The sequence below is a fragment of the Quercus suber genome, unplaced genomic scaffold, assembly GCF_002906115.3.
Source record: "Quercus suber isolate HL8 unplaced genomic scaffold, Cork oak 2.0 scaffold_354, whole genome shotgun sequence".
Taxonomy (NCBI): Eukaryota; Viridiplantae; Streptophyta; class Magnoliopsida; order Fagales; family Fagaceae; genus Quercus; species Quercus suber.
Window position 1 is genome coordinate 177,579 of NW_027069806.1, and position 19,869 is coordinate 197,447.

General features: G+C 34.5%; 2 protein-coding genes across 2 annotated transcripts; one reads left to right on the top strand and one right to left on the bottom strand.

Annotated features, from left to right (window-relative positions):
• Positions 1-1,709: 1,709 nt before the first annotated feature.
• Positions 1,710-10,206, top strand: LOC111988559 (ABC transporter A family member 2). The gene is made up of 16 exons (XM_024020355.2): positions 1,710-2,361; positions 4,904-5,135; positions 5,254-5,423; positions 5,519-5,704; positions 5,818-5,913; positions 5,993-6,193; positions 6,349-6,508; positions 6,599-6,828; positions 7,405-7,522; positions 7,631-7,707; positions 7,858-7,947; positions 8,120-8,263; positions 8,336-8,659; positions 8,742-8,822; positions 9,507-9,683; positions 9,803-10,206. The coding sequence occupies exons 1-16, from the start codon at positions 1,993-1,995 to the stop codon at positions 10,043-10,045; spliced, it is 2,898 nt and encodes a 965-aa protein (XP_023876123.2). The 5' UTR covers positions 1,710-1,992; the 3' UTR covers positions 10,046-10,206.
• A 1,623-nt stretch (positions 10,207-11,829) lies between these two features.
• On the bottom strand, positions 11,830-19,600 carry LOC111988548 (protein IQ-DOMAIN 31). Its single transcript, XM_065760144.1, has 8 exons — positions 19,424-19,600; positions 19,214-19,253; positions 18,615-18,745; positions 17,743-18,030; positions 16,855-17,058; positions 15,778-15,858; positions 12,541-13,660; positions 11,830-12,237 (listed from the first exon to the last, which is right to left on the bottom strand). The coding sequence occupies exons 3-8, from the start codon at positions 18,696-18,698 to the stop codon at positions 12,206-12,208; spliced, it is 1,809 nt and encodes a 602-aa protein (XP_065616216.1). The 5' UTR covers positions 18,699-18,745; positions 19,214-19,253; positions 19,424-19,600; the 3' UTR covers positions 11,830-12,205.
• Positions 19,601-19,869: the final 269 nt, after the last annotated feature.

The following is a 19,869-nucleotide window of genomic DNA, read 5'->3' on the forward strand; positions in this document are numbered from 1 at the left end:
CTAATATGTTAATGTTTTGTGTTTGATATGTTTTGTTTGATGATATGCTTACTGCCATGTTTTGTTTTAGATAGAGTTTTTCATATGTTAGATGTATGGTTAGGGTTTCTTCAATATGTTTGGCTCTCTTTTGTTTGGATAGATGAATAAGTGTGTTTAGGGTTAAAGATGACATGTTGATTGTTAGATGCATGTTAGTGTGTGTGTGAGTCTAGAATACAAGTATTTAGATAGTTTTTAATAAGGTTAAGATATATGATACAATGAGGGGAGGCCAACCTTAGTTTTGAGCGATCTTGGGTGTTTAACACCTTCCCAAGAGCATACCTAAACTCCAAACCCAAACTCTGGTAGTAAGACTAAAGGTCCTTCCTCGAAAGGATGCTATATTCATGGTTCCTAGACCATATAACTAGGTGGCTGCTCCATTTTATCCATTTTTCCCTTATGCCCACAAGTTGCATTATATCATGTTGGCCACTCAAACATTTCTGTAATCGGATTGAACACCCAGCCCCCACATCTTGAGCCGTTCCACACTCTCAAAGGGCATGAAGCACAGATTCTGAATGTCTTTGACAAATGTTGTAGCTATCATCTTCTATAATTCATCGTCGAGCCAGATTCACTCAAGTTGGCAGTATATTATGTCATGCTCGCCACCCAAAAACATTTATTTTGTTGGGATCATGGAGTTTCCATATCTTGGCCTAAACATGGCACCTCGACACCGGAGCTAAACTCTCTCCCTCACAACCCGTCTCCTTCAACAAAAGTCTAGCTATATGGTAACCCAATTTCACCAAGCACACTCCATTCTTGTTATGCAACCACACCATCACATTTGGTGCATACCTCCGGCTTAGTGGAATTCTATAAATCGCCACTGAAATACCCCCATTGTGTATGTGGGAATTGATTGAGACACTGCCTTTATCAATACTTCCTTTCTAGCTTTAGATAGAAATCTCCCTTTCCAACCCTGTATTTTTTTCTAAACCCTTTTCTTGAGGAAAGAAATGGTTTGGTATTTTGACCTACCAATCAATGTGGGAAAACTGATGACTTGTCCAAGTTGATGTATTACCCAGAAGCCATTGCATACAACTGGAGAACATCAATTATAACTCATACTACCTTTCATTTGTTAGTTGTGTAGTTTTTTTTACTGACATATCTCACACTTATTGAATTTTGATATCACTGACATAGTGTTATTTGATACCAAATACCTTCTCCTTGTAATGGAATTGTGAACAAGTGACGTGGTCCACGACTCCACCACGAGAACCATATAATTTCTCCCATATTAGATTATCTATTTTTACATTACATTTCCTTAAAATATTATTTCATTTTCAATTTTTTATTATTATCCCAAATCATATATCTCTCTCCCTCTTTTAATAGTCAAACCAAAATAAGAAAAGAATCATTAAAATATACATTTACACAATTACTATAGCGCTTGTTTATTTTTTCCTTAACAATACATAGACTGATGTGGGAGGTTCTAGTGATTGGTCTAGCAAATGTGTTACTTATTATATTTTACAAAGATTTTCTATCTTTTTATTTTTATTTTTTTTTAAAAGTGTATTATATTATGTTCAAACAAGGATAAAGTATTTGATATCAAATGATACCACATATCAAAATCTAATAAGTGTGAAACATGTCAACAAAAAACAACTACCCTACTAACAAATGAAAGACATATATTAGTGAGTAATTATTTTTATACACGTCTCTCATTTATTAAGTTTTGATATAGTTGACATGATATGATTTGATACAAAATACATTTTCTCAAAGAAATATGTCAAAACAGCCCACTTGTAATTTTCTCAAAAACCAAACCCAGGTTCCCAACCTGACGTTACGCACAAAACCGCTCCTTTTAAACGTTAAACTCTCCCATTCACAAAATCCCACTTTTCAGTCTCTAACTTAATTCCCCTCCAAAAAAAACAGATATCACTCTAAAAAGCCATGAATTTACAGCGCGGTTTTCCTCTGCTATGGCAGCAATACACCGCGCTTTTGAAGAAGAACATGCTGCTGTCATGGCGGAACAAGCGGTCCACGTTCCTCCAGCTTTTCTCCTCCTTCTTCTTCATATTCCTCATATTCTGCATTCAGAAAGCCATCCAGGCTCGCTTCGCTTCCTCCACGGCTTTCCAGAGGGTCACCGACCCCGCCACCCTCGTCTCCCCGCCGATCCCGCCTTGCGAGGACAAGTTTTACGTCAAGATTCCTTGCTACGACTTTGTGTGGAGTGGAAATGACAGCACCATGGCTCAGGGGATTGCCGCTAAGATCATGGCTAACAATCCTGGCAGACCTATTCCTCAGACAAAGGTACATACAGATACTTGATATAGTTTCTTTTTTTTCTTCTTTTTTTTTTGGGAGTAGATTATACTTTTGACCATTAAAGTTCGGAGATGTTTTCGAATTAGCTTTTTATGTCTCACTTCAATTTCATATTAATCTTTTATGTTTCAAAATTTACATTTTGACCCTTTACGAAAATAGTCTTAGGTTTGAGTGCATGTTTGGTAAACTGTAATAGGCGCTGTAATGTAATAGTTATTCTTTCGATTTAATTATTCTTTAGTTTGATTATATTTTTATTATAAGAAATAGTCATTATTTATGAATAGCTATTTTTCAAAATAAAGAATAACTATTTATTTTTAAAATGTTGTACTAGTTATTTCTTAGTAGTTGCAATAATTTCAAAACTTAATATATTTCTAAATAAATAAACTTTCCATATACATCTAACAATTATAAATAAATAAAAAACACATACCTCTCTTAAATTTTAAAATAATAATTTTTAAGAAGATATAATTGTATGAGTAAAATATTTCCTAAAATAAATCTTAAGTTTCATTCTAATATTATAACTCACAATCAAACTAATAAATAAGTTTAGTTATTACATTACAACACAATTCCTATTATAATCCTCATTTAGTGTATCAAACATACTCTTATTGTTTGGTTCCTAAGAACATAAAAGAAGATTGTACGCAAGATGAATTTGTGTTTGGAGAATTGAATTAAGGGTTTTATTTTAAGATTTGATTGTATATTTTTTGTTAAAATAATGGTTTAATGATTAAATTTTCCATTTTCTAACAATTTAAGACAATTAGTAATTTATCAATTTTTGGATGTAATGAGAATTTTGAATTTCTAGGACTGTTAGATATAACTTCATTGGCTTATTGTTCGAGTAAATTGCACTTTTGACCCTTAAAGTTTGAAATTGTTTTCGTATTAGCTTTTTATGTTTGACTTCGTTTTCATATTGGTCTTTGTATGTTTTAAATTTTACGTTTTGACTGAAAATGGAAATGGAAATTGATAAATGGCCAAAAATAAAAAATAATTACAAAATTTTGATGGTTAAAATGTACTTTAGTTTTATTGTTTGGTTGCTAAGAAAATAAAATAAGATTGTACAAAAGATGAATTTGAATTAGGAGAATTGAATTTCTAGTGCTGTTATTTTTACTCAATTAGAATTTCATATTAATTTTGAAATGGAAATTAAGGATTTTGAGTCTTTATTAGAATAAAGGTAATTAAATGATTAAATACATTGTTAACAGCTTAAGGATAGTGGTTAGATACTTAGATATAGCTGAAATTCTTATTGTTCGTAGCAAGTTACATTTCTGACCCTTAAGGTTTGGAGTTGTTTTCCATTTTTGCTTTTTATATGTTTGTATTTGTTTTTATATTGGTCTTTTTATGTTTCAAAATTTATATTTTGACCCTTTATGAAAATAAAAAGGGCCAAAAGTGTACTTTAGTCTTATTGTTTGGTTCCTAATAAAATAAATGACAAAATTTAGTTACAAAATTAGTTATAACCTAAAACTACAACTTTACTCAATTTTTTTTATTGGAGGCAAATTTTCATAAATCCACCATTGGATTACTTTTTCTTCTTATATCTTTCATGCTTGGAAAATTTCTAGAAAATTAAAGATCAATAGCTATATCATCAATAAATTATTTATATTGCAAGTTTTTGTAGTTTAAAATTATGAATAAAATATAAGTTTATAGATCATATGGTAAATAATATATGATTGATACAAAATTTAACATGTTTATTAAGAGCACAAAGAACAAGCAATTCAAAAGTTAGATTTTCAAAATATATAGCAATATTTATTTTATTGAGTAAGGTTGTAATCTTAAGCTACAACCAATTTTATAGCTAAACTTTGTCCTAAAATAAAAAAATATTGTACACAAGATGAATTTGTATTTGGAGAATTGAATTAAGGGTTTTATTTTAAGATTTGACCACATTTTTTGTTAGAATAATGGTTTAATAATTAAATTCATCTTTTTCTAACAATTTAAGACAATTAGTAATGTATCAGTTTTTGGATGCAAGGACAGTGAGCAATATGAGGATTTTGAATTTCTAGTGCTGTTATTTTTACTCAATTAGAATTTCATATTATTTTTCAAATGGAAAAATGAAGAATTTTGAGTCTTTGTTAGAATAATGGTTAAATTAATAAATTCATCATTTTCTAACAGTTTAAGAATCCATAATTTATCAATTTTTGGATGCGAATAAAGTGAGAGTTCTTATTTTCCAGTGCTATTATTTTTAATCTATTAAAATTTCATGTTATTTTTTTAATGGAAATGAAGAATTTCAAGTCCTCTTTTAATGGAAATTATTGAACTAAAAACTGAGCCAGTTGACTAGCTGGATGGATATAGAGAGAAAATTTAGAATTTATTGAGAGTTTTATTTCTATCACAACTCGTTGTTTGTATTGGTATTTCTTGTATCTAAGCATTTGGACTTTGGTGTATTCTATTATCTATATTCACTCACTTTGCCTTTTTGTTTATGCAGGTTATGTCATTTAGAACACCAAGTGATGTAGATACATGGCTAATGAGTGATCCAATGAGGTGTCCAGGAGCTTTGCATTTTGCTCAAAGAAATGCTACTGTGATTAGCTACAGCATACAGACTAATTCAACTCCAGTTGGAGTGCGAGGCAATTATGAAGATCCCACTTTTAAATTTCAAATACCACTTCAAATTGCTGCAGAGCGCGAGATTGCGAGATATCTGATTGGAGGTATTCAATTCTAGTCCCTCTTGGAATTTTCTACTCACATGGTTTAATGCTGTGACACCCATTTCTGCATGCATTTGAGTAAATGTACCACTAATTTAATCACTCTGTGCATGTTCAGATCCAAACTTCAGCTGGATTGTAGGATTTAAGGAATTTGCACACCCTGCAATTGATAGTATCTCTGCAGTGGGTTCATTAGGACCAACTTTTTTCCTTGCAACAGCCATGTTTGCTTTTGTTTTTCAAACCAGTTCTTTGATCACAGAGAAAGAACTTAAACTTCGCCAGGTATTTTCTGAAGTCTGAAGCTAAAATAGAAATTTGACATTGCAGTACTTTTGCAGGATTATTCAAATTTTCATTTTTGGTTTTTATCTACACAGGCAATGTCTATGATGGGTCTTTATGATACTGCTTACTGGCTCTCATGGTTCACATGGGAAGGAGCTCTTACGCTTCTGTCATCACTTTTCATAGTTCTCTTTGGGATGATGTTCCAGTTTGATTTTTTCTTGCACAACAGTTTTCTAGTTGTGTACCTTTTGTTCTTTCTTTTCCAACTCAATATGGTAAGATATTTCCTGCAAGTCCTATAAGTCATTGTTTTACTTTATGCTTAATTAAACCAGCCCTTATTAAATATAGTAACCCTTTATCTGCCTGTCTTAACTTTTGATGCTAGATTGGATTTGCATTCATGTTGTCGGCCTTCATTAGCAAGTCAGCTTCATCCACAACAGTGGGTTTCTCCATATTTATTGTTGGATTTTTGACTCAGGCAAGATTCCCTTCCTAAATCTCTCAGAAACTATTAATCAGTTCACTTCAAATAATCTGTTTCCACTTTTTCCTTGCAGCTTGTAACAGTATCTGGATTCCCCTACAGTCATAGCTTCAGTAATACCTGGAGATATATATGGTCCTTCTTCCCACCCAATCTTCTTGCTGAAGCTCTTACTCTGCTTGCCGGTGCAACCTCAACTCCTCAAGATCCTGGAATTAGCTGGAGTAGACGGAACCAGTGTGCACCAAATGATACAGAGTGTGTAATGACCATTGTATGTGAACAATTCAAGCTCAAAATCCCAATATTGACATTATATAAATCACCATGTATCCTTTTTCTATTCTCTATTCCTTTTCCTCTGTTTACTTCAGTCTAAGTTGAATCACCTACATTATAGCCATTTTGTATTTCTTGTGCTCTCAACAGAATAAGATATACATATGGCTCATTGCCACATTCTTGCTGTGGTTTGTATTGGCTATCTACTTCGATAATATTATCCCAAATGCATCTGGTGTGAGAAAATCAGTATTTTACTTCCTAAACCCTGGGTACTGGACCGGGAAAGGTGGAAGCAAAGTGAAAGGTAATTCAGCTTGATCTTCAGTTTGTGCTCATGAGTTCTCCTCATTGCCTGGTAGTATGACTAATGCCTTTTTCCCCTCTATGATCATAGAGGGTGGAATGTGTAATTGCATAGGTTCTGTCCCACAGCATGAGCATATTACCCCAGATGATGAAGATGTCCTTGAAGAGGAAAACATAGTAAAACTTCAAACAAAGGAAGGCGTGGTTGATTCAAATGTTGCAGTTCAGATACGCGGTCTTGTAAAGACATATCCTGGAACTAGGGATTGTAATTGTTGCTGTAGATGCAAGAAGACTCCACCTTATCATGCTCTTAGGGTAAGGACCTCTTTCTAATTTTAGTTCTGGAGAGTTTCAGGGAGTAAAATGAACTTTTATTCACTCGTACCTGATTATGAATTGTTATGAGTTGCTGTAGGGTCCTAGTGTTTCTTGGTTCTTAAGGAGGATGCCGTTATGAAATCAATCTAATCAAATATCTTATTTGTTCATGCACATTCTTCCATTTTTGCTCCATTACCTCTCTCTCTCTTTGTTTTTAGTTGTTCTCTTAGGAAAAGAATTGGTGGGCACATGTAGAGCAGCATAGAGTCGTCGACTACAATTCTAGATTATTAGTATCATTGAATTTACTTCATTTTGGGCTATTGTTTGTCTGGCAGAACCAATTGAGTGGTTTTCCTGCTGGTTGTCACTATGGTAGTTATACATTACGTGCCTTGAGGGGGATTTGTTCTTGTCCATATTTATGTTGTTTTTTGCATCACTATCATCAGTTTCTTAACAGTCATAATGTACCGCCATAAGGCATAAGATTACAAAATATGGTGCTGACCGTGGACGTATTTATATTTGAGTAAAATTTTAACTTGCTTATTTGCAACTTACCTTCAGGGGATAATGGTGAATTTTGAAAAAGATCAGTTATTTTGTCTTCTTGGACCTAATGGAGCTGGAAAAACTACAGTAATTAATTGTTTGACAGGCATTACACCAGTGACTGGTGGAGATGGTGAACTCTCTCTCTCTCTCTCTCTCTCTCTCTCTGTGCGTGTGTGTGTTTATACTATAGAAATTAAGTCAAAGAAGAATGTAACATTTGAGTCTGCCTCATTAACAGCATTGATTTATGGACATTCAATCCGAAGCTCAGTTGGCATGTCAAACATTCGAAGAACTATTGGAGTCTGTCCCCAGGTGACCTCTCTCTCTCTCTCTCTCTCTTTGCGTGCGTGCATTTCAAGTTTGCTGCATGTTTTCAGTAATATATGCATTGACATAGTTTCAAATAGAAATGGCTCAAAAAAGAAGTGCCTAACCTTTTCTTGAATTTTGTATTTTTTGTAGTTTGATATCCTTTGGGATGCATTGTCTGGTCGAGAGCACCTCTACCTCTTTGCTACTATTAAAGGCCTACCCCGTGCTTCTATCAAATCGGTATGTTATGCAAGCATAGAAAGGTGATTCAGCCGCTTTCTTCCTAATATGGTTTGAAGATTCAAAACACACTTTATGGCCCCAGACACAGTATCCAACAGCAGTAATAAGTGACCATGATGTAGGTTTTTATTTTTATTCTTCTTAAGTTAAACGATTATTCTCCATGCAGATTGGTGAGAAGTCATTGGCAGAAGTGAGACTCACTGAGGCTGCCCAAATGAGAGCTGGGAGTTACAGTGGAGGAATGAAACGTCGCCTCACTGTTGCAACAGCCCTTATTGGTGATCCGAAGTTAGTCATTTTAGATGAACCGGTATGTAGCTAGGAATATATTTGCTCTAATTTATTTACTTAAAGAAGTTTATCTAATCCCTCTAATTGGTAGACAACTGGTATGGATCCAATAACAAGGAGGCATGTATGGGACATTATAATGGATGCAAAGAAAGGGCGAGCCATTGTCCTAACAACACACTCAATGGAAGAAGCTGACATTTTAAGTGACCGCATAGGAATCATGGCCAAGGGTAGGCTTCGCTGCATTGGAACCTCAATCAGGTTGAAGTCAAAGTTTGGCACTGGTTTCATTGCTAATGTTAGCTTCTCTGGAATCAACAATGGACAAACTCCTCAGAATCGTTCTCCTCCCAATGGGGCTGCAGTTTCTGCAACTCCTGACCATGAGGCTGTGAAGCAGTTCTTTAAAGATGTATGTTAAATAAATAAATTGATCAGATTTTTTCTTTAACTTACAAAGAGGTTGATTTCTGACTCGGGGAATGTTTGGACAGCATTTGGATGTAGAACCAAAAGAGGAGAATAAAGCCTTTTTGACTTTTGTGATTCCTCATGATAGAGAGAGTCTTTTAAAGGTAAGGATCTTTAACATTGTATTTTGTTTTCATTTATTTTGAAGCTGTCCTTTACAACTTTATAAATCCTAGATTGGCTCACGCTCAACAGCATGGATATGGATTCATATGTGAGCTGAATTGCATTTCCCCACTGATGCATCAGCAAAATTTCTAACCTTCATATATTGCATTCTTTGAAATGATGCACGTCAATACGTCATAGAATAATGATATCAAGTCAAGTGCATAATCCTATATATTGCATTCTTTGAAATGATACACAGTCAATTGGAGAGAGATTGCATCAGCTGTGTTTGCAATGGGGTGACATAGATCCGTGAAATAATTCTGAAAGGCTCAGATTGCCGATTTTGTTGACCAAATAGAATAGTACTTTATTGTGGTGAAATATACACGGTTTTTGTTATAGTTTTTTTCCCATATTGTATCTGGTAATTGTCAGTTTGTCATTTTCACATGATTTGTTAACTTCATTGGTTTCCACTACAGTAGAGTCTAATGAAATGTTTTGAGCTGCCATAAAGCAACATGTAGAGCTCAAAAAATAACAATTTCTTATATTATTAGATTCATTGGATTACCTTCTTATATGATAGGCTTTATCTATTAGAATAATGTAAAGATTATGAAAAAAAAAAATTAAACTAATCAAATTTGGGGTTTACTAATAATCCTGAACAGAAATTTTTCGAGGAACTCCAAGATAGACAAGGGGAATTTGGTATATCTGACATTCAACTTGGTCTTACAACCCTTGAAGAAGTTTTCTTGAATATTGCAAAGCAAGCAGAGCTAGAGAGTGCAGCAGCCGAAGGGAGGATGGAAACTCTGACTTTAACATCTGGAGCCTCAGTTCAGGCAAGTGGATTTTTTTTTTTTTTTTTTTTTTTACTTAATGTATAGCAAGATAAGCTAAAGAAAAATTTTAGAGCCACTATGCCCACTCCCATCTTATCCTTTTTTCAATGATCATGCAGGTACCTGTAGGAGCTAGGTTTGTGGGGATTCCAGGAACAGAATCTGAAGAGAGACCTAGAGGAATTATGGTAGAAGTGTATTGGGAGCAAGATGATTCTGGTGCCCTCTGCATTTCTGGCCACTCGGAAGAAATTCCAGTGCCTCCAAATGTTCAAACAATGCCAGTAACAGGTTCTGGAAGAAATTACATAGGCCGGTCAGGACCAGTTCATGGAATTGTGATTGAACCCAATCAAATTTAGTAATATACGAATTATCACTGATTCATTTACTCCTGAGTTGTATACATATGTTTTTGTGCATTCTGTACATTTAAAGAGCGCCACGATTCGAAAGCATTTTAGCCATTTGTATCATGTATACTAGGATATTAAAAAACCTTACAGGATTTTGCTATATGTTGAAATAATTCATATATTATTATTACGTTGTTTATTCATTTTTTTTTTCCCTTAGTTCAGCCCAATTCTTGAGTTATTAGAGATTACTTTCTGTTAAAATTTGGAGATCAAACCAGTACAATTCCAGCGCATAATTTATTGCTGTTGGGCCAATCCTCCTTGTATATTATCCAAATTGGGTGTAGGGACTCTGGGAGGTATGGCTTTGGAAGCATCAGCATCTTAAGTTGCCTTCCCATGTGCTCCCAAGTTATATTTTTCTTACAGGCTTAGAATTAGTATAATTCGTAGTTTCTTTAGTGTTGGGTATATATATACGTGAGTAAAATCTCACATTGAACAATAATGATAAGAGTGAGTGGTTAATATAATATAGCTGGACATAAACTCATGAGCTTAAACTTTTGAGTTAAGGAATGTCCTTATATTATATTAACTACTCAATTGGAGTCTTCCCAAGATGCTCTCCTCGACATTTAAACATTTAGCCTCACAGAGATATAGATATGTAATTTATGTAGAATTTTCTTAACATTAAGAAGGATCTACCTTTTTAATTGGAAGGATGGATTTAAACTTAGGAGCCACCCAATCGATAGCTTGAAACCAAGGTAAATATGAACAGTCAAACCAGCAAAAACTAAAAATTGCATAGTCCAGGACCAATTAGATGGTGGTTACAGGCTGAAACCACCAATCTTGTATAGTTCACTCCAGCCGTGCATAATGCATCCATGAAAACCAGTTGCTTAACATTCTCCACTCATTATAGTTCCAAGTATAACAGTGCATAGACAGGACACACCCCACCACCCCCCGGGGGAAAAAAAAAAAAATTCACATATCTGTTCTGTACCTCTTGAGGTAAACGATGCTTAAATTATGTTCTATGAGAAAAGAACAAAGGCTCTCCTCGAGGAAACTTGATACCAGGTAAATTATGTCTGAATATTCCTTTGCATTTGAACATCACTACTCTCCTTCAGACCAGGTACATTAAGCTTATATAATCCTTCGCATTTGAACATCAACAGAATCTCTTACTTAAGGTCATAATTATTAGAATAATGTATTACAAAGTTAACTATTTCCTATCAACCTAAATTTGTTACTTGTTACTTTTGAAACAAGTGATAATTTATTATAGATTTAAATCAGATAGGTTTTAATTTAAATCCAATCTCCACTTTCCCTCTCAATTAAAAATTTTAAATTCCACATATTATGTTAAACTGTCAAACCCTACCAACGGATTAAGAATTTGGACCGACATATGGGAGAATGAAGATTTAAATTAACCATTTCCTAGCCATTTAAATAGACAAATAGTATAGTAATTTGTCAATCATAATGCAGACTCATGTTTTTCAAAAACCGAATATCCAATAAGAGCATTTTTACTATACCCTGGTCTCAATATCAAGAGATCTGAGCCCACCCATGACAAATTGGTTGAAGTCTAGAAAAGCCGCCTTCCAAAGAACCGTAGCGACTAGAACTGACCAACTAAATATCAAAACAGAATCTTCTTCTAGTGAAATAAATTTATTTCATAATTCAAATTTAATTATTAAATGAAAAATAAATGAATGGAGTGGATCACCATACATCCAAATACATCTTAATAAAACATTAAACATAACTAAGGTGCATTTAAAAATCATAACCACTATGAAATACACTATGAACAGACAGAAAGCATGTCAACACCGACCACAGTCAGAATTAAAGTATAACACAATAAACTCCAAAACCTATGATGTACATTCACTCACAAACACCCCAAATGCAGGAAAATCAGTAAAGGCTCTTGGCCCCACACACCCTCCAACTCCAGTCCCAATTACAGTTCAGAAGACTTACAAACACAAACCAAAAACTCCCAGATCAATTTTCCACCTCCTTATGATCAACTTTGTAAGACATCAACAAATCTCTAAATTCTTCTTTATACTGACACCATAGAAAACATTCAGGCTAAGACCCAAATTTGGTCACAGATTACCTTTTCCACTCAGCTTGGTTTATCTTCACTGTAAAATCAAACAGCAACAAGGCACATCATAAGGAGGCGGTAAGAAAAGAATTACATATATGTTTCAACGTATGACAAAGTAAATAACTGTTTATTTCTAGACAATTGCTGGCAAGTTCTCTTTTGTAAAATTTGTTGGCACGATGACATTGGATTTTTTTTTTTTTTTTCTTTTGCAAATCAATCGTTTTAGTAAGAAAAATACTATAGAACTTCAGCAGAACATCCTTTGACTCTTACCTGACGGCCCAAAAAATAAGTTATTTTCACTTTTAACTACTGAAAAGAAAACACATCATACCATTTCCATCTCTTGAAGACACAAGAGATCTTTCGCTTTTATTTCCCCCTTTGCCACCAGATTGCACCGGTCTCTGCGTTCTTGGTGACTGTGAACTGATCTTACTATTAGTTGAAGAGGGCAGAGAATGACGCCTTGTGACATTATTTTTTTCAGCCACTTCTTGTCCCAACCTTGGGGAGCCTTGAGCTCTCAGCTTTGCCTTTGCAGATTCAGTTGCTGCCATGTAGCTGGGCAATGATGGACTGCTCTGTGACCCATTCTCCGCACGTTCTTGCTTTACTGGAATAGAAGCTTTCCGGCTGGATTTCTGATTCTCGTTGCTTGCCAAATCTTCCTTTTGGCTGAGCTCTCCATTTGTTATGGGAATGTTCTCAGTTTTAGCACTGCTCTCTATTAAAATATTTGACTCCACTGCAGCTTCGTCACCGTAAGTATTTTTATCTTTACCAAAGCTCTCTGTTAGAGGTTTTGATTCCACTGCAGCTTGATCATTATTATGTGGTAAGTCAGATACCTCTTTCATTGCTAATGGTTCAGGAGGTGTTTCTACATCAGGCACTTTGGACGTAGTCAAGGTTGTCTCTCTTTTCATTTTCTCAGAAGAGATTTTCTCAGCAGAACTATTCATTTCCCGTTCTAAAACATCTTGACTTGAATTGGTAAATGCCTTTTCAATACTCTGCTTTGGTTTCTCGGTATCAACCTCTGCCTGGACAGAGTTCTCTACTACAGGGTTATGAACCTTCCTCAAATTACGTTTGACCTTTTCAAGCTCATATTGTGGATTTTCCTGTAATGAATCTACTGAATGGCTGAAAACTTTCTTCAGATTACGTTTGGGTTTCTCAGGTTCAGAGGTTGCTTGCACTGAGGCACCATCAACATTGGCAACAGGGAGTCTCCGGGTGGTGCGCCTTGACTTGACTATTTGAGCTTCTACAGTTTGACCATTACCCTGCTTTCTCTGAGATTTTGAGTCCACAATTTTCTTTGGTTGTGGAACTGGTCTCCAAAAGCGGGATGATGTCCAGCGTTCTAACCAGCTAGGGACCGAATTTGGTTCCCGAGAATCATAATGAAGGTGCAGAGGCATCACATTTGGCGATGAAGCAAGGAGCTAATTTAATGAAAGAAGAAGTCATATTTCCAATTCAAAAAGGAACAAATTACAGAAGATAATAAAACAATAACATTGCAATTGAAATTTTTACACACTGAAAAATATCATAAAGTCAACCATAACTGCCAAAACGCCCCCACCCCAAATTATCCTTAGTTATAGCAACAATTATTAAAGTTCCAGTTGTTAAGAATTTATTGATTCTAATATGATGGACTCTGCATAAATACAAAGTTAAGTTATGGAGCAGATCCAAGCACTGCCACATTGTCTGAGGAGAAAATAAATTTGATATACTGACACAAACGCTGGTATCATACCATAAGTCATTACCGCCGCCTGTAATGTCAAATGAATATTGTTATGAACTACCACATACTCCCAGGGATCTTCCAAAGTGGACTTCAAACTTCTATCAGAAAGAATAAGGGCCTGTTAGGATATATTCTTTTGATAAGTCTGTTTGAATATATTCTCCAAACTTGAGAACCTTTTTTTGAGGCCAAGAAAAAAATACAATTTTCCTTTTTTTTGGGGTCAAAAAATGTCCAGTCCCTAGGAAATAAAAAAACTATTTTAAAAAGAGTCTCTGTGGTGACATATGTACCTCCCTACAACTCATAAATTAAGAATTTTCGAAACAAGGTCTACTCAACAAAAATTAGGAATTAATGATTCCTTTCACAGGAATCCTTTCAAAACTATCAACTAATTAGAATAAGTTCATTATTAGACCATGATATTTGATTCACCAAATACACCATTATTGTATACTCTTTCATATGAATGGCATAACCCAATCCCTGCTTTTTCAATTTTCTAATCTCTTTCACAAGATGGTCAAAAGAAAATTTTTCTATTCGACAGGTTTTCTTCCTATACCTACAAATTTCACTGGACCCAGAAATGATACATTGGAAAACTCTTTTGGATCATCCAAGATGATCATCTCATGGCTATTGAGAATGAATCAAACCAGATGGTTCTATTTCCCAATCTTTCTGATTTGTTCCTATAGCACCAAGGTTGTTAATATTGAGAAAAATCAGTCTTACAGAACCACTGATAAAGGATTCCTCGAAAAGTGATTAGTAATCCTTTTTAGAAATCGAATGGATTCGATCTTATACATGCGCAAAGAAGGTAATAAAAAAAGGAGAGAAGACGAGTGCTTCTTTCTTTTATAACTTAGGAGTTGTGCAACACAAAAGTCTCATGCATGGTTTTAAATGAGAGAAAAAAGTGAGGAATCCTATTTTCAATATAATTTCAGCTTCAACCACAACACCCACGCCCATCACTGCAACCCCTACTTGTCAAGAGAGTTCTTTGCATGGATTTAAACAAATGTCTAGCTCATAATATTTCTTTACATCTTTAGATAATGCCACTATCATATCCATAATGTATCATGTCATAATACATACCACAATTCCAAGATACAACTAAATTGAAGCCGTGTACTTGAAAACTTTATATGCTTCAGTTGATTTAAAAAGGAAATAAAAATCTTCTGAAAGTCTTGATATAATCAAAATACGAAACTTTATAGGCCTCAGCTTGATGCTTCCAGCAAATCACTTTCTTTTAAGTAATAAAAAACACCTTTGAGATTTGAACATTGAGAGAGAGAGAGAGAGAGAGAGAGAGAGAGAGGGGGGGGGGTGGGGGAGGGAGGGAGGTAAGAAGTCACAGTTGTAGTATATTTTATTCAGGTCTTCATTTGAATTCCTCAAGAATTTATACACAACATAACAATGCAAGGGCCAATGACCTTTAGGTCAATTGGCACTTCTTGGTGTTTTGCAACAGAGACAAGTTTTATTAAACTTAACCCAATTCAGGGCCTGCTTTACTGTGTAAGCTTAAAAGCCACTGCCAGATATAGTAAATAGATAAAGCATGATAGCCAACACATTTTCATTGTCTCAATACAACTGCAAAAACCAACCTTTAGTCCTAAAATTTTCATCATATTAATATCATATCAAATTGTTCTCATGGTAGCTACAATCATCACCAATTCTAAAGACAGTTGTATGAAAACAGTACGACATGACATGACATGACACTACAAAAAAAAAAAAAAATGAATGACATGATACTGAACTCACCTTACGAACAAAAGCATTTGGGGACAGCTTTGCAATTCGTGCAGACATATCAACTCCAACAAGAACCACAGGCTTGTTTTCCTAAAAGATTAAATATATGTTAAAAAAAAATTAAAAAAAAAGATTAAAGGCAGAAAGTAAATTAAGGCACATTTAAAAGCAGCTAACTTAATCATGTTTACAAGAACCTAGAGCCTTCCTGATGGCCTCTGAGACAATATTATTTTATTCCCCATACACAACATTGACGTAAGAGCATATAACTTGATTCTAAAGTTTATAGCCATGCCAAACCAGCAGTAGAAGAACAAATTAGTGCATAACTTGATTTTAAAGCTTATAGCCTAGCCAAACCAGTAGTAGAAGAACAAATTAATGCATCCTCTCTCACTTATCATCTTATAAAACTACATCCATTACATACTATAATACCATTTGTAGAAAAAGGAAAAGTGAGGCTTAAGAGTGAATATGAATCTCAATCCAAGAGATTTACATGGTTGAAAATTTGATTATTAAATTACGTTAAACCAACCATTTACAGTATTAAGCGTATATATAAATGTGAGAGGGAGTAGAGGAGGTGCAAACTTATAATTATTCTTATTTAAATTAGTAAATTACCATGATAACTTAAAAAGAAAATTAGTAGTTGTTTTATTTAGAAGTTAGTTGACAAAAATGGTTCTTTTTGGAACTTTCCATAAGGACCATAACACTTATTTATGAAGGAAAACTGCCCTATAGTTCTCTTCATTTGTAGTAAAGATTATTGACACTTCAAGTTCTTCTAAAGAAGCTTCTAAGGTTATAGCAAATAATTGTCCTCACGGACTAAGGTTGATTATTTGCCAAGTTAGTTTCACTTATTTGGACAACAGATATGTGGGCCAACAACATGTTAAATGTCCAATAATGCCCCCACCCCAAATAAACTCAACCTAAATTTCAGTTTCAATTGCAAACATATTTGGGGATAATAGAAATCCAAGTCTCTATTTTCCCTTAGTATACAACTAAGACAATACATCTATAATTAGTAACTGGTCACTGGCATAGTTCATCAAAAGAAATTACCTGGTGCTTAACCAGAATGCATTTTTTATGTACTTCAAGCCCAAGATCAGAATGTCTGTCCCTTCTTCCCCGAACAAGCGCCTGGAACTTGACAATTCCCAGCATACAGGACAAAGTAGCAACACCTTGCCTCCTAACCAAGTGCCCCCGAATAAGTGCCTGCAACCTTATTATGCCTTTGAGGGCCCAAAATGCCCGGCGAGCCTTTACATAATTTGCTTAGTTAGTGCATGCATAATCTTAACCTTACAAAAACATAGTAAATGGACAAATTGCAAAACAGAAAAGCTATTCATACTGTCAGCCAGTTCAATGATATAAAAATAACAATCTGAGCCAGACAAACAGCAAAAGTGACCAAACACAAATGCAGAATTGTTGATAAATTCTGAAAATTTAAATAAATATAAAAATAAATAAATAACTTTTAAAAATAAATATAAAAATATAAAATAAAAAAAATGGCAATAAGGAGCACAAAGGAGCTAATCTCTCATCCATAAGATCCATGTGGAAAAACTCTCAGCAATTAGAAGATGCCAGTTCTAGCATGGAGTTAAGTATGAGATGCATGCAGGCAGTCGAATTTCTCTACCATGTCCAGACCTACTCCATCTAAGCTAAAAATTTAAAGGAATGGGAATATGGGGTAAAACAGTTTATAAAAGTGGTAGACTCTTGAAAAAGGCTGAAATCCTTATCATTTATTAAAATATTATGATAGATAGTTGGGTTCCCTGCAAGTGGTGGTTTTACAAAACTCAAGAACAAGATGGCATTTGAGACCTTGACCTCAACCCCACAAAGCGCTCAACAAAGGATGTCCCCAAACAAGTATTGAAAAAATGTTTAACGCTTAAAATCAACAAGAGAGAATTACCAAATAACCCGAAAAGCAGCCTGTGCCTTTGTTGCAGCTTGCTCCAGCCTAATATTCTCAGGATCATATGGTGCATCTTGGGGTGTGGATCCCATTTTATCTATCTCTTGATTCCCTGGCAAAACATTTCCCCCATCATGCGATGAGTCTGTAGCTTCCTTGTTCTCTGATTCCGACCTCCCCACATTTCTACCAATCGTATTGGGGGTCAGATGTGAAGTCACAGGAGGATCCAAACCCAAACTAACTTCCGATGCCTTGGCAGAAACCAAGACCTCTCTTTCATTTGTAAATTTCTACAACAAAATTATCAATAAGAAAATTAGGACTCCTGCATATCACACACGGTAGAAAGTTCTAAAATTGATAACCGCGAGAAAGGTGGAAACTAAACTTGAACTTTGTACTTTGCAGTTTGAACTGCCACAACCCCCCCCCCCCACCCCAAAAAAAAAAAAATAAAAATAAAAATAAATTCCTAACATTTACAGTGCCCAAAATACACCATAACCTATCTGAGAACTTGAACGGCTGAAAAGCACGTATAAGTAGGTGAAAGAAGATCAAAATTTGAACCCTCAATAACAATATCAAAAAAACCTAAAAATGTAACTTAACGTGAAGCTGAAGTTCTATGAAGCCAATCTTAATATCTGCTCTCAGTCTAGAAAAGTACCATTCCAACAGGATTTAAATTCTGATGCCGCAACTTAATTAACAAGTTACATTCAAACGGAAAGGGAAAAAGAGGGTGGACCAGAATTTCTTGTTTCACAAATCATATCTTTTGAACGAGGATCTACAGTTAAATAACTCATCCACATTACAATCAAATGTATGACAGAACGCGTGATCCATGCAGTATTTAGCTCAGTATTACCTCTCTTCCTTTTGAAACATTAGATTTCGATGACTTCTTCCCAAAAAGTACGGTTTTGATCCATTTTCCAGGTGATTTTCCCATTGCAGAAAAGCCAGGACCAGTAATCACGAGAACCCGAATCCCACTCTCTGCATTTTTTTAATTCATGTAAGAACCAACTTACACACACACCAAAAAGCATAATTGCAAAAAACAACATAATCAAACATCACCAAATCATCATTTTATAATCACAAAACAACCGAATCAAACATGACCAAATCATTATAATTCAATTTAAGTACATTTTTTTGAAACAGTGCATCAACACTGTACAATACTTAATTACATTGGATCTCCTCAGTTATCAAGTGAATCAAATAGCAGTAAATTTAAAGCAACTACCTTCCAAAAATACTAACCTAAATATAACTAATAAACCAGTAAATATAAAACAACACAACTTCAACCAAAAAAAAAAAAAACGTAGTAATAAATGTGAAATCATAGTAACTTGCAAACATAGAACCTACAAGATCTGCTTCAAGTAACAACCTTATTTTATTTTATTTTTTAAAACACATAAAAGGTTGAATAAGACCAGATCTGGAACTTACCTGAGAAATGTGGTATTCTCAGACAGCAAATCTAACATTCCTAAGAACCAAAAATGTTACAAACCATGAGACCATAGAACATTTTAAAACAACCCAAAAATAAAAATAAATAAATAAATAAAAGTGGTTACAGATTGTGAAACAGGAAAAATATGTATATATATAAGTGTTAGAGAGAGAGAGAGAGAGAGAGAGAGGAAGAAAATGTACCATTGAGTGAAAGTGAGAGCGCTTGCAAACCAAGGAAATGTGATCTAAAAGCTCCACCGATTTTTATTCTTTTTTTTGGTTTTTTGCTTTTGCTTTTTGTGCTTTGCTTTGTGTTTGTGTTTGTGTATGTTTTTGTTTTTGTTTTCTCTCACTCTCACTTCACTGTACCGTACTCTCACATCAAAATTACATCTGAAACTGAAAAAATACAACCGAGATTTTAGATGTAGGAAAAGGATATGGTGTGGACAGGTTCACACTACAAAGCGTGGGGTTTTTAAGGTTTTTTAGGCCGTTAAAGTAATTTTGACCAATTTAAAATTTTAAAAAAGAATGCTTTTACTACTCCAAATTACTGTGTACAGGCTAATAAATTGTTTTTTAAATTGTTTTATTTTATGGGTAACACTTAAATGGTAAAATTTGTATTATTTCTAGCGTCATTT